The sequence below is a fragment of the Dendrobates tinctorius genome, unplaced genomic scaffold, assembly GCF_039654945.1.
Source record: "Dendrobates tinctorius isolate UK_male_01 unplaced genomic scaffold, ASM3965494v1 ptg000070l, whole genome shotgun sequence".
NCBI classification, from domain to species: domain Eukaryota; kingdom Metazoa; phylum Chordata; class Amphibia; order Anura; family Dendrobatidae; genus Dendrobates; species Dendrobates tinctorius.
The window spans coordinates 68,753,200-68,765,903 of NW_027361738.1; the positions used below are offsets into that span (position 1 = coordinate 68,753,200).

A 12,704-nucleotide genomic window follows, 5' to 3' on the forward strand; every position below is an offset into this window, starting at 1 on the left:
TACTAAATCCTATAGATTACCGGGACATGGAGTTTCCTTTCCATTGCGATATCTTCAAAATGTGCTTTTTTTTCAGTTGCTGTAATGAAGTTTTGTCTCGTCTATGCACCTGAAGTCTAGATTCCTGATAAAAAGCTGCGGCCGTACGTGGATGACCCCGCTTCCCACCCACACAACTATCTGTACACACGTGCAACTACAGAGACGTGCGGGAAGACGAAGGCAGGACGCGATGACCCGAGCCGTCTGCAAATCACATAATAATGCAGCCGAGCCGGTGGTGTACAATATTAAAATTTATTCTGAAAACTCCTGTACATTTCTCTTAATACACGTGGATTTTTGACATCTAAGTAATAGCACAAAACCAACTTGAGCAGCCGGCGACCATAGAAAACTGCAGCTTGCTGCCCGTGTGTACAAAAATCACTTTACCAAGGTCTTAAAATCCCCCTGAAAATATAAAAATAAATTAACTTTAATTTGTATTTATTTTTTTTTCTCCATTTGACGATTAGAAATATTACAAATCAGAATATTATTGTTATCATATCAACTTTAACAATACAAAACAGATCCACAAAAAAAAAACAAACTATCCGTATGTACAGAATGAGGTAAGGGCTGAGCAGTAATAACCTGCAAGACACATTACTGGAGATCCATGTGGTCTCAGTCACACAGCGGAGGTGAAATTGCAGTGGGGTCTATTTCTCTATTACCATTAATAATGCAAACAGTCAACTACAGATCAGCAGTCCTCCTACCGACCGCGCAATCCCGATAGCTCTGCGTACAGGGATATGAAGCTGGGCCGAAGGGTGTCAATGACAAGGACCATTAGGGAGCAACTCAATAACCAATGTCACTTTCCTGGGCGTTTCAGCCCATTGTGCTCACAGCACAATTAATGTCAACTCGTAGATTGTCCCTATAACAATCCATATCAGCTGCCCACAGGATAGGTGAAAACTGTATGGTCGCTGGGACCCAACCAATAACAAGGATCATAGTGCAGGGTGAATGGAGCGGTACCGAGCATGTGCGACCACTGCTACATCGGTGGTCAAGAATGTTCACTAATCTTCCATTCACACGAGGAACTTTTGGACCCCCAGTTCTTAGATGGATGTTTTCGTTCTCCTTTGAGTTTGGATCTCAGCCCTTTTTATGTGTCTTATTAGAACATATTGACCTTACAGATGGGTGTCCTCCGATCAGGACCCCCCACCCAATCCCTTCTATGAAAAAGGGACAGAAGAACGAACTCTTGAACCCAAGTGTGTTTACAGCCTTACAAAGTGGTCTTATACATCAAACTGTAGGACCCCTCAAGGAATGATCAGGCCGCTCATCTGCAGAGCGTAACACTATCCGATGTGCTTGGAGCAAACTTAATAGTTCAAAGTTTTTCCTCATCAGTTGCTCCCTAATGTCCGAGGGGATCTATAACAGGGTGCAGCAATCAGTGACAGAGAAGCCTCTAAACTTTTGGGAATCGAGTGTAAAAATAATTTCATTTGTATTTTTTTTTTCGGCTTCATTCCTTAGAAATAAGGAAAAAATATATATGTTTTTTGCGGGACTAAGACTTTTAAAGTAAAGTTTCCCAATTCCCTTTCTTATTTTCTACTTTGTGGGTCTCGACATCTTCCATTTGTTTAGATCAGCAAATTACAGCAATGAGCACACACCATCCAGGCTATAGGGGGTCATCTCCACACAGTCAGCCCCCCAATAAAACAGCTGTCAAACTGCCGATTACGCAGGAGAACAATATACTTTTCCTCTGTAAAGGCCACAGAGCAAACCTAGTATTACATGCTGTCTATAGATGTAAAGCCCAAATCTGCCAGAGAAGGGGGTCTTCCCCTTAAATTGCCCAAAAAGGGGCAATATAGATAGAGGGGGTCATAATGGACCAACCCCTTCAATAATTCAGACCTCCGGCAATGGCAGGAACATAAATCCAAGCTGGCATGGTGCATGCAACCGGGACACTGCTGAACATGACAAATGGTTGTATTCCCAGCAGAAGAGTAAAAACATTAAACGCAGCGCTACTCTTGGGTCGGGTACACACTTGCGTTTGGCAAGAGTGCGGAGGGCTGCGTACTTCCTCCCTTAAGCCCCGCCTACTTCCGCACATCTTCCCTTAAGCTCCAGCTAGTTCCGCATGCATCCTGCGTACCTATCTTTAACATTGGGTACGCAGGGACATGTGTTGTATGCAGATGCGTCCGCATGCATCGTTTTGACGTGCCCGCCGACCGCACGGGAACGCACTCTTGCCAAATGCAAGTGCGTGCTAAGCCTTAGTCCTAGGAATACCTACATTATATGGGCAATTCTTGTAAATTCCACATATTCTTCTAATTTTGTAAGTGTGCTATAAAAAAAATGGTGCCACGTAACTAGAGATCTGATGTAAGAACCCAAAAGTGTGGGAATTCTTCCGGCATTTGCTTATCTCATTGCTAGGAAATAACCAATGACCACAGTCGGCATTAGAGGCACACAATAACCAGAGACCACAGTCGGCATTGGTGTCACACAATAACCAGAGACCACAGTCGGCTTTAGTGGCACACAATAACCAGAGACCACAGTGGGCATTAGTGGCACACAATAACCAGAGACCACAGTGGGCATTAGTGGCACACAATAACCAGAAACCACAGTGGGCATTAGTGGCACACAATAACCAGAGACCACAGTGGGCATTAGTGGCACACAATAACCAGTGACCACAGTGGGCATTAGTGGCACACAATAACTAGTGACCACAGTCGGCATTAGTGGCACACAATAACCAGAGACCACAGTCGGCATTAGTGGCACACAATAACCAGAGACCACAGTCGGCATTAGTGGCACACAATAACCAGAGACCACAGTCGGCATTAGTGGCACACAATAACCAGAGACCACAGTCGGCATTAGTGGCACACAATAACCAGTGACCACAGTCGGCATTAGTGGCACACAATAACCAGAGGCCACAGTCGGCATTAGTGGCACACAATAACCAGAGACCACAGTCGGCATTAGTGGCACACAATAACCAGTGACCACAGTCGGCATTAGTGGCACACAATAACCAGTGACCACAGTCGGCATTAGTGGCACATAAACCAGTCGGCATTAGTGGCACACAATAACCAGAGGCCACAGTCGGCATTAGTGGCACACAATAACCAGAGGCCACAGTCGGCATTAGTGGCACACAATAACCAGAGGCCACAGTCGGCATTAGTGGCACACAATAACCAGAGGCCACAGTCGGCATTAGTGGCACACAATAACCAGAGGCCACAGTCGGCATTAGTGGCACACAATAACCAGAGACCACAGTCGGCATTAGTGGCACACAATAACCAGAGACCACAGTCGGCATTAGTGGCACACAATAACCAGAGACCACAGTCGGCATTAGTGGCACACAATAACTAGTGACCACAGTCGGCATTAGTGGCACACAATAACCAGAGACCACAGTCGGCATTAGTGGCACACAATAACCAGAGACCACAGTCGGCATTAGTGGCACACAATAACCAGAGACCACAGTCGGCATTAGTGGCACACAATAACCAGAGACCACAGTCGGCATTAGTGGCACACAATAACCAGAGACCACAGTCGGCATTAGTGGCACACAATAACCAGTGACCAGTGTCGGCATTAGTGGCACACAATAAACCACAGTCGGCATTAGTGGCACACAATAACCAGTGACTACAGTCGGCATTAGTGGCATAGAAGACAGATGGAGCCTGTAGTGCAATGTCGGCCTCATGTCTGCTCTGGGACCCTCAGTAACAGGCACTTTCGTTGGAATAACATGACGCTGTCCCCACACCAACCCTTCTGTCTGTCCTCCCTGTAGTCTGCAAAATAGAACGTCAACTTAGGAAAACCCGTGCGGTAACAATCATATTGTTCATTAATAGAAGTGACCCGTGGCAGAATTGCACCAAGGTCTCACAAGTGCCATCCCCCCAGCAGTCGGGACTCACCAGTCACGTCCGGACCTCAGTGTTTTTACCTTTCTCAGACTTAATTCAGCCAAATATCAGTGCAACAAAGCAACAAGAAAGTTATAATGAATAAATATCTGAAGCTTTGTGTGGCTGCCGCCATCTTCTCCTCCCTCTGATGTGGCACGCTCGGCAGTGTGCCGTTTCCCCATCTAGTGGTAGGATGATGGTGAATATGGAAGAATGTCAAGAGGTCTTCGTTTGCATTGTTTCTTTGCTACAGAAAAGGAAGACGTCATTTATTTTCAGAAAAGTCAAGTGCCAGGAGTCATGGAGCTCTGTCCACCTCACATATCAGCTCTTATCTGCCATGACTGGTCCATTCTTTTCTCCAAGCCTCTGAGGAAAAAAGGAAATAATCAGGATATTTTACTCCACCCCGGACCCCTTCCCCCAATTCACAAGACTCCGGTTCCTTTGCCCCAGCATGGCGGTCACAGAACGTGCAATGGGACTTGGAAATATTTGTGATTTTTTTTTTCATCCAGTTGTTTCTAGAGACCCCTGTACTAGTGATCGATGTGGATTGTACAAGTGGGCCCACGACAATCCTATGGATTTACTATCACTTAGCCCCTTTACATCAATACTGATAAAAGGCGATAAACGAAAAAAAAACCTTTAAGGGCAACAGAGCGAGGTCCTCTGCCCAGAAGGGCTGCATTCACCAAACTAAAGATTTTTAAAAAGGGTTTCCAGAATTTTATGACGTCTGACTGCGAGCAATGTGACATGACATAACTCACCTTTAATAACCCCAATGTTACAGCGCCACCGCAGCCCGTCACATGCTATAAATCATTCATCTGACCACTGCAGCCAATCACTGGCCTCAGCGGTCACGTACCATCCATGTACAGGGCTTGGCACGTGACCAATCAGGACCACTAGTTGTTGTGCTGGAACGGCGAAAGGTTTGGAAGGAGTTATGGTCACTTTATTACATTATCGCATTGTCCGTTGTCTGTCACATCATCTTACCCTGGACAATCCCTTTAACATCCGTTATTTTCATTAATGCTTTATCTTTAGGCGGTAAGTTTGTGATAATATGACTGAGGACCTAGGTTTGCTGACACATCTATAAACACTTACTGCGACTTTGTGAGCAGCGTTGTCTGTGTGCATGGCCAGGAAGGGGTTGGTGGCGGCGGAGTGCAGGGTGGCAGCCTGCGCTCCGGCCAGCAGGTTGTTGAGCGGTAACTGAGCTGCGGCGGGAATCTGCAGCTGCTGAAGATCTGGATGGTGGTGCTGCTGCTGCGAGTGCTGCTGCATGATCTGATATAGCAGGGCATGGTGCTGCTCCTGGGGGGAGAAATACAAGAAAAAATGAAGACGCACAGTTTGGACTCCACAAAAGTGTCAGCAAATATCTGTTCTCCTGTAATTTATATGCACAAAACTCATCCCCCTCATGCCATAACAACCCCCACTAGGGGGCAATCCGCTCTGCAGCACTCGTCTTATCACAAATGACCATCAGCCATAACCTGCAGGATGTGAACACAATTATTGGAGACTTGTGGATACCAAACAGAAAGCGAAAAATCATTAATAGTCCGGAAGATGAAATGTGTGCAGCAAGCAGACCTCCCCCCCCATACCACGCTGTAAAACTTATGGCGAGTTACGTTTGTTGAGAGGCGAGAGCCGTAGGTAGAAGCGCTCTTACCGGAGTCAGCTGGTGTGAGCTCAGGAGCTGCTGAAATTGCTGGTGCTGCTGATGGAGGAAAAGCTGCCTCTGCTGATCCGAGAGGAGTCCCAATCCCGAGGCACTGCAACAAGGAACAGCCCTGAATATTAATAATGATGGTTGCGCCGACAGTAAAGCGGTACAAACAGTGGCCAAGCTAAATTGTGCTAGGCAGCCGCTCATCACGTCACTGACCTGTTTGCTAAAGTAGAAGAGATTGGGTGTGTGACATTGGGTAATATCGCCCCGTGAGTCAGGGCAGTGGTTTGGGGTAATGTCGCCGGAGTCTGAATCACTCCGTTCAAAGCCCCGACAATGCCATTAATGGCCAGCTGGTTTGCTGGAAGAGCTCCAATTATTGCACCCACTCCCGACATGGCAGGAAGAGCTGGCGTGACCGACTGAATGCCACTTGTTAGTGTTCCCATGGTGACACCATTGATTCTCTGCACCCCTTGGACTTGCTGTGCCGGACTCTGACCATCAGGGGGTGGAGTGGAGAGCGAGGAAGAACTGCTGGTGCTTTGCCGGCTTGATGTCAGCTCCTTAAAGAGAAAAACAATGAAGATAATAAGTGATCTCCTCACTGCAATGTCTCCACAAGCTAAGAATCTCCTCAATGACGGCAGAGACCCTTTAATCATGAGAAATACACATATTGATTCATTTCAGACAAAACGCATTCACCGGGGTCTTTAGAAAAGTCTTTGTCCATCCCTCAATATGGCCTCCTGACAGGTCATATTGAGGGATGGACAAAGGCGGTGACAGGTCTTCATGGAGTACAGTGACCTTTCAATTGGCTGGACGTGCTGAGACTACATAACGGTGGTGCCGGTGCTCGCCACGTCACATACCAATAACACTGGGCAGCACCAAATCTTGCATTCATCCTGAATATCTCACGCACCTGATGTGGGGCTGGATGGGAGCCCTCTGGCTGGAAGTTTCCAAGGTGCGGACTTTTACTGATACCCAGTGTGTCTGTGCCGGATACTGCAAAGAAGGAAATATGGTAGGTTATAGAAAGGACAACGACGCTCTAAGTGTAAGGGCAACGTAATCCTAAATTACCCCAGGGATGAGAGGAGTACACGAGGAATAAAGCTTACTGCATGCAGGCTCCTGGGTGCTTCATGAAGGGTGGCATACCATCTCTGGCACAGCAGGGTAATACCACCCCAAGCAGAAACCATTGCTAAATCTCTACAGAAAGGGACGACGCAAAACTGAACCTCCCTCCTTACACTGACAGTGGCAAAGAGTTGTAGTTTAGAGAGATCCATGATGTAGAGGCAGGCACCCCGATTTCAGCGATATGTCACTTACTGGGTTGCTTGTTTTCATTTTGATACAATCACAGGAGATCCAGCAGCGCTCGGAATGCTGAGCCCTGTATAACCCCTCCCCCACCACCGATTGGCAGCTTTCTATGTACACTGTGAATAGGCAGAAAGTAGCCAATCATGCTTGGAGGCAGGGTTACGCAGACCATTTGAATAGGAGACATGAGGCACCTAGTCATCTAGTGATAATCTCCTTATGATAAAACACTGATTTTATTGAAATAGCAAAACACAGCCCAGTAAGTGACACATCACTGGAATCAGGGTCTCTGCCCCTACATCATGCTGTTATCAGATTAAATAGCAAAACCTAACAGATTATCTTTAACAGGGGCTTGAAAGATACAGCTTGCAGGTCGTGGCTATGTAGCTGGTGTCAGCAACCTTCTGCACTCCAGCTGCCATGAAACTACAACTCCCAGCATTCCCTAAAGGCGACCTGTTGGGAGCAGTCCTTTACTAAAGCTGGTGGGCCAAAGGTTGCAGACGCCTGTAAGGTCAAGGTAAAAGGAGGCAAGATGTTCACAGGTTTTGTAAGGAGGGGGTTGTGGGTTATCTGGACTATGATATGTCCTCCTCACAGGTCCAGGCTCACCTTATTGCTAGATGTGGACGGGGATAACACAGATGCGGGCGTTATTCTGCCAGACGTCAATGTTACATGAAATAATGAAACTTTATATGGGACAGGACGAGGTATATCAGTCCTGTACACAAGTCTTGTATGTGCTTACCATTCTGTAAGGGGTATGTGTGCACATGAGGAGACGCGCTATGGCTGGAGGATATGGCCGGGAAGGGCACGGACAGCTGGGCATTCAGGAGCTGCAGACGCTCCTTCTTGGCAGTGAGGTTCTTAATCTGCTCCTCCAGTCGCCGGTTCTCCACTTGCAGCTGGTGCAGGGACTTTAGCATACCCAAAACTAGAAGAGAGAGAAAAAGACAAATCAGGGTGAGATCATTATACCCAACGGCTGGAAATAACACAATGCTGAGACACCAGATCACAAACCTCCCGGTGATGCTGAAAAGAGCGGATTATTCTCATCAGTGGCGTATCGGTCCCTTAGAGCAGGGAATATGTCATTCAGAGGTCAAGAAAGCTGGATGACTCCCCCTATACAGGCAGTAAGGGCAGCCACAATGGTTGTCTGCCAGATTACTCACATACATCTGAATAGGATATTACAGTGCATCTCCGATTATTTAGGATGCAGTGCAACACAATCATTATACTACATCCCCAGCACAGCAGAAAGTGCAAACACCAGAGACCGAGCGTCCTGCGCCTGTATCCTGCAAGGGGGCACTGTAATACGGACCCTTGGCAAACACCAGGCCGGACCCTTAGTTTCTAATGCACAGATGTGAGCAGACACGATCACAACAGGTAAAGACCAATGCATCTTATTCAGAACCATCCTGTAGTCATGTTTCCAAATAGTAAGACATTAAAGCGCAATTCCCATCTTCATAAAGGGGTATTGCTGGATATATACATGTCATTTTGTAATTTACTGCTTGCTTACATCTTGTTCCCTTGGAGACCGACCACTGCTGCTGCTAGACAGCAGAACATGTGCAGTGCTGTGCTTACAAGCTCTATATAGCTTGTAAGCACTACTTTGAAGCCGGCCAGGATCTCTTAATCCAGTCCATCTTCAGATCAGTGCTTACAAGCCAGACAGCAGAAGGTGGTCGGTCTCCTGGGAAACAAGTGGTAAATAAAAAATAAGTTAATATCTCAAGAACGGATGCAATTTTTAATAAGCAATAATTTACAGAAGTGCTTGTTTTTATAATCACTATCTGACAATATCCATCTATGAACAGGGGAATAACTATAAGAATGGAGAACTACTTTTTTTCTCTCATTTCCATTGATCCATTTCACAGCTACAAGTTATAACTTGTTTTTTTTCTTTTGGATGTATTAAACTGATGCCAAACATCTATGGGGGTCTCTGTACACAATTTTGGAGATAAGCGTAAGGTCCCCCTGACTCAACCACCTGTGATCGGATAACCACAGAGTACTTTGCTGTACCTTCTCTATCTAATATATAAAGCTCAATGTGGGGGGGTGTGTATGTATGCATGTACAGTTCTGGCCAAAAGTATTGACACTCCTGCAATTCTGTCAGATAATACTCAGTATCTTCCTGAAAATGATTGAAAACACAAATTCTTTGGTATTATTATCTTCATTTAATTTGTCTTAAATGAAAAAACACAAAAAGAATTGTCCTAAAGCCAAATTGGATATAATTCCACACCAAACATAAAAAAAGAGGGTGGACAAAAGTATTGGCACTGTTCGAAAAATCATGTGATGCTTCTCTAATTTGTGTAATTAACAGCACCTGTAACTTACCTGTGGCACCTAACAGGTGTTGGCAATAACTAAATCACACTTGCAGCCAGCTGACATGGATTAAAGTTGGCTCAACCTCTGTCCTGTGTCCTTGTGTGTACCACATTGAGCATGGAGAAAAGAAAGAAGACCAAAGAACTGTCTGAGGACTTGAGAAACCAAATTGTGAGGAAGCATGAGCAATCTCAAGGCTACAAGTCCCTCTCCAAAGACCTGAATGTTCCTTTGTCTACCGTGCGCAGTGTCATCAAGAAGTTTAAAGCCCATGGCACTGTGGCTAACCTCCCTAGATGTGGACGGAAAAGGAAAATTGACAAGAGATTTCAACGCAAGATTGTGCCGATGTTGGATAAAGAACCTCGACTAACATCCAAACAAGTTCAAGCTGCCCTGCAGTCCGAGGGTACAACAGTGTCAACCCCTTCTATCCGTCGGCGTCTAAATGAAGAGGGACTGTATGGTAAGAGACCAGGAAGACCCCACTTCTTACCCCGAGACATAAAAAAACCAGGCTGGAGTTTGCCAAAACTTACCTGAAAAAGCCTAAAACGTTTTGGAAGAATGTTCTCTGGTCAGATGAGACAAAAGTAGAGCTTTTTGGGCAAAGGCATCAACATAGAGTTTACAGGAGAAAAAAAAAAGGCATTCAAAGAAAAAAACACGGTCCCTACAGTCAAACATGGCGGAGGTTCCCTGATGTTTTGGGGTTGCTTTGCTGCCTCTGGCACTGGACTGCTTGACCGTGTGCATGGCATTATGAAGTCTGAAGACTACCAACAAATTTTGCAGCATAATGTAGGGCCCAGTGTGAGAAAGCTGGGTCTCCCTCAGAGGTCATGGGTCTTCCAGCAGGACAATGACCCAAAACACACTTCACTGCTTTCTCTCAAACTATTTCTAGTGCTTTTTGAAGACTTCTAGGGTGGCCAGCAATGAGTCCAGACCTGAATCCCATAGAACACCTGTGGAGAGATCTAAAAATGGCAGTTTGAAGAAGGCACCCTTCAAATATCAGGGACCTGGAGCCGTTTGCCAAAGAAGAATGGTCTAAAATTCCAGCAGAGCATTGTAAGAAACTCATTGATGGTGACCGGAAGCGGTTGGTCACAGTTATTTTGGCTAAAGGTTGTGCAACCAAGTATTAGGCTGAGGGTGCCAATACTTTTGTCTGGCCCATTTTTGGAGTTTTGTGTGAAATGATCAATGTTTTGCTTCTGCTTCATTCTCTTTTGTGTTTTTTCATTTAAGACAAATTAAATGGAAGATAATAATACCAAAGAATTTGTGCTTGCAATCATTTTCAGGAAGAAACAGTATTATCTGACAAAATTGCAGGGGTGTCAATACTTTTGGCCACAAGTGTGTGTGTGTGTGTGTGTGTGTGTGTGTGTGTGTGTGTGTGTGTGTGTGTGTGTGTGTGTGTGTGTGTGTGTCCGGGATAGGCATCCGCACCGTCGCAGCTACAGCCACAAAATTTGGCACAGTCACACGTCTGGACCCCGAGAGCGTCCTAAGCTATGTTGTGAGGCAAAATTTTAACCCCGCACGTTCCAATTCACCAAATAATTTTGCCCCTATCTATATAATGGGGAAAAAGTTTGTGTGTATCAAGCCCCGCCCCTCATTATGATGTCATAATGGTTGCCATGGCGACGCTGATGTCATCATAGGTTGCAAGCCCCGCCGCTCATTATGATGTCATAATGGTTGACTATGGGATGGAGGATGTGTGCTGGGTATATGGGCACTGGACTATGGGATGGAGGATATGTATGACGGGTATATGGGCACAGGACTATGGGATGGCGGATATGTATGATGGGTATATGGGCACGGGACTATGGAATGGAGGATATCTGATGGGTATATGGGCACTCTACTATGGGATGGAGGATATGTATGATGGGTATATGGGCACGGAACTATGGGATGGAGGATGTGTGATGGGTATATGGGCACGGGCCTATGGGATGGAGGATATGTATGATGAGTATATGGGCACTCTACTATGGGATGGAGGATATGTGTGATGGGTATATGGGCACGGGCCTATGGGATGGTGGATATTTATGATGGGTATATGGGCACGGGACTATGGGATGGAGGATATGTATTATGGGTATATGGGCACGGGACTATGGGATGGAGGATATGTATGATGGGTATATGGGCACGGGCCTATGGGATAGTGGATATTTATGATGGGTATATGGGCACGGGACTATGGGATGGAGGATATGTATTATGGGTATATGGGCATGGGACTATGGGATGGAGGATATGTATGATGGGTATATTGGCACGGGACTATGGGATGGAGGACAATTATAATTTGCTATAACTAACCACAGTTAGTTACTATGCCCGGGCAGCGCCGGGCTCTTCAGCTAGTCTAATATATAAAGCTCAAGTATGTGTATGTATGTGTGTGTATGTCCGGGATAGGCATCCGCACCGTCGCAGCTACAGCCACAGAGTTTAGCAGAGTCACACATCTGGACCCCGAGAGTGTCCTAAGCTATGTTGTGAGGCGAAATTTTAACCCCGCGCCTTCCAATTCACCAAACAATTTTGCCCCTATCTACATACTGGGGAAACAGAGTGTGCGTACCAAGCCCCGCCCCTCATTTTGATGTCACAATGGTTGCCATGGCGACGCTCTTGTCATCATAGATTGCAAGCCCCGCCGCTCATTATGATGTCATAATGGTTGACTATGGGATGGAGGATGTGTGATGGGTATATGGGCACGGGACTATGGGATGGCGGATATGTATGATGGGTATATGGGCATGGGACTATGGGATGGAGAATATGTATGATGGGTATATGGGCACGGTACTATGGGATGGAGAATATGTATGATGGGTATATGGGCATGGGACTATGGGATGGAGGATATGTATGATGGGTATATGGGCACGGGACTATGGGATGGAGAATATGTATGATGGGTATATGGGCATTGGACTATGGGATGGAGGATAATTATAATTTGCTATAACTAACCACAGTTAGTTACTATGCCCGGGCAGCGCCGGGCTCTTCAGCTAGTATATCAATATATATGCAGCCGGATACTGGATCGCCTCTGGTACCGATCCGTGCTCGCTGATTTTCTTTGGCTTTCATGCAAAGTTTCCAGTTGTTGTATAATGGCATTTTCATAAGAGCAAGTACAATCTATATGATATATACTTGAGGCTAAATAACTCACTAATTACAAAGCGACCCAATAAGCTGTCAAGTTG

At 45.9% G+C, this 12,704-nt stretch overlaps 1 protein-coding gene across 9 annotated transcripts in view; it reads right to left on the reverse strand.

The window, feature by feature from the left end:
- Window positions 1–283: 283 nt before the first annotated feature.
- The window catches only part of MLLT10 (MLLT10 histone lysine methyltransferase DOT1L cofactor), a 191,994-nt gene continuing 179,573 nt past the window's right edge, over window positions 284–12,704 (reverse strand). For all 9 annotated transcript variants that reach the window (XM_073581823.1, XM_073581822.1, XM_073581828.1 and 6 more), the window contains 6 exons: window positions 7,814–8,002; window positions 6,644–6,729; window positions 5,929–6,278; window positions 5,713–5,815; window positions 5,136–5,345; window positions 284–4,379 (listed from right to left, as the gene is read on the reverse strand). In XM_073581823.1, the coding sequence (XP_073437924.1) occupies window positions 4,335–4,379; window positions 5,136–5,345; window positions 5,713–5,815; window positions 5,929–6,278; window positions 6,644–6,729; window positions 7,814–8,002 (983 nt within the window). In that variant the 3' untranslated portion in view covers window positions 284–4,334. The remainder of the gene's footprint in view (window positions 4,380–5,135; window positions 5,346–5,712; window positions 5,816–5,928; window positions 6,279–6,643; window positions 6,730–7,813; window positions 8,003–12,704) is intronic.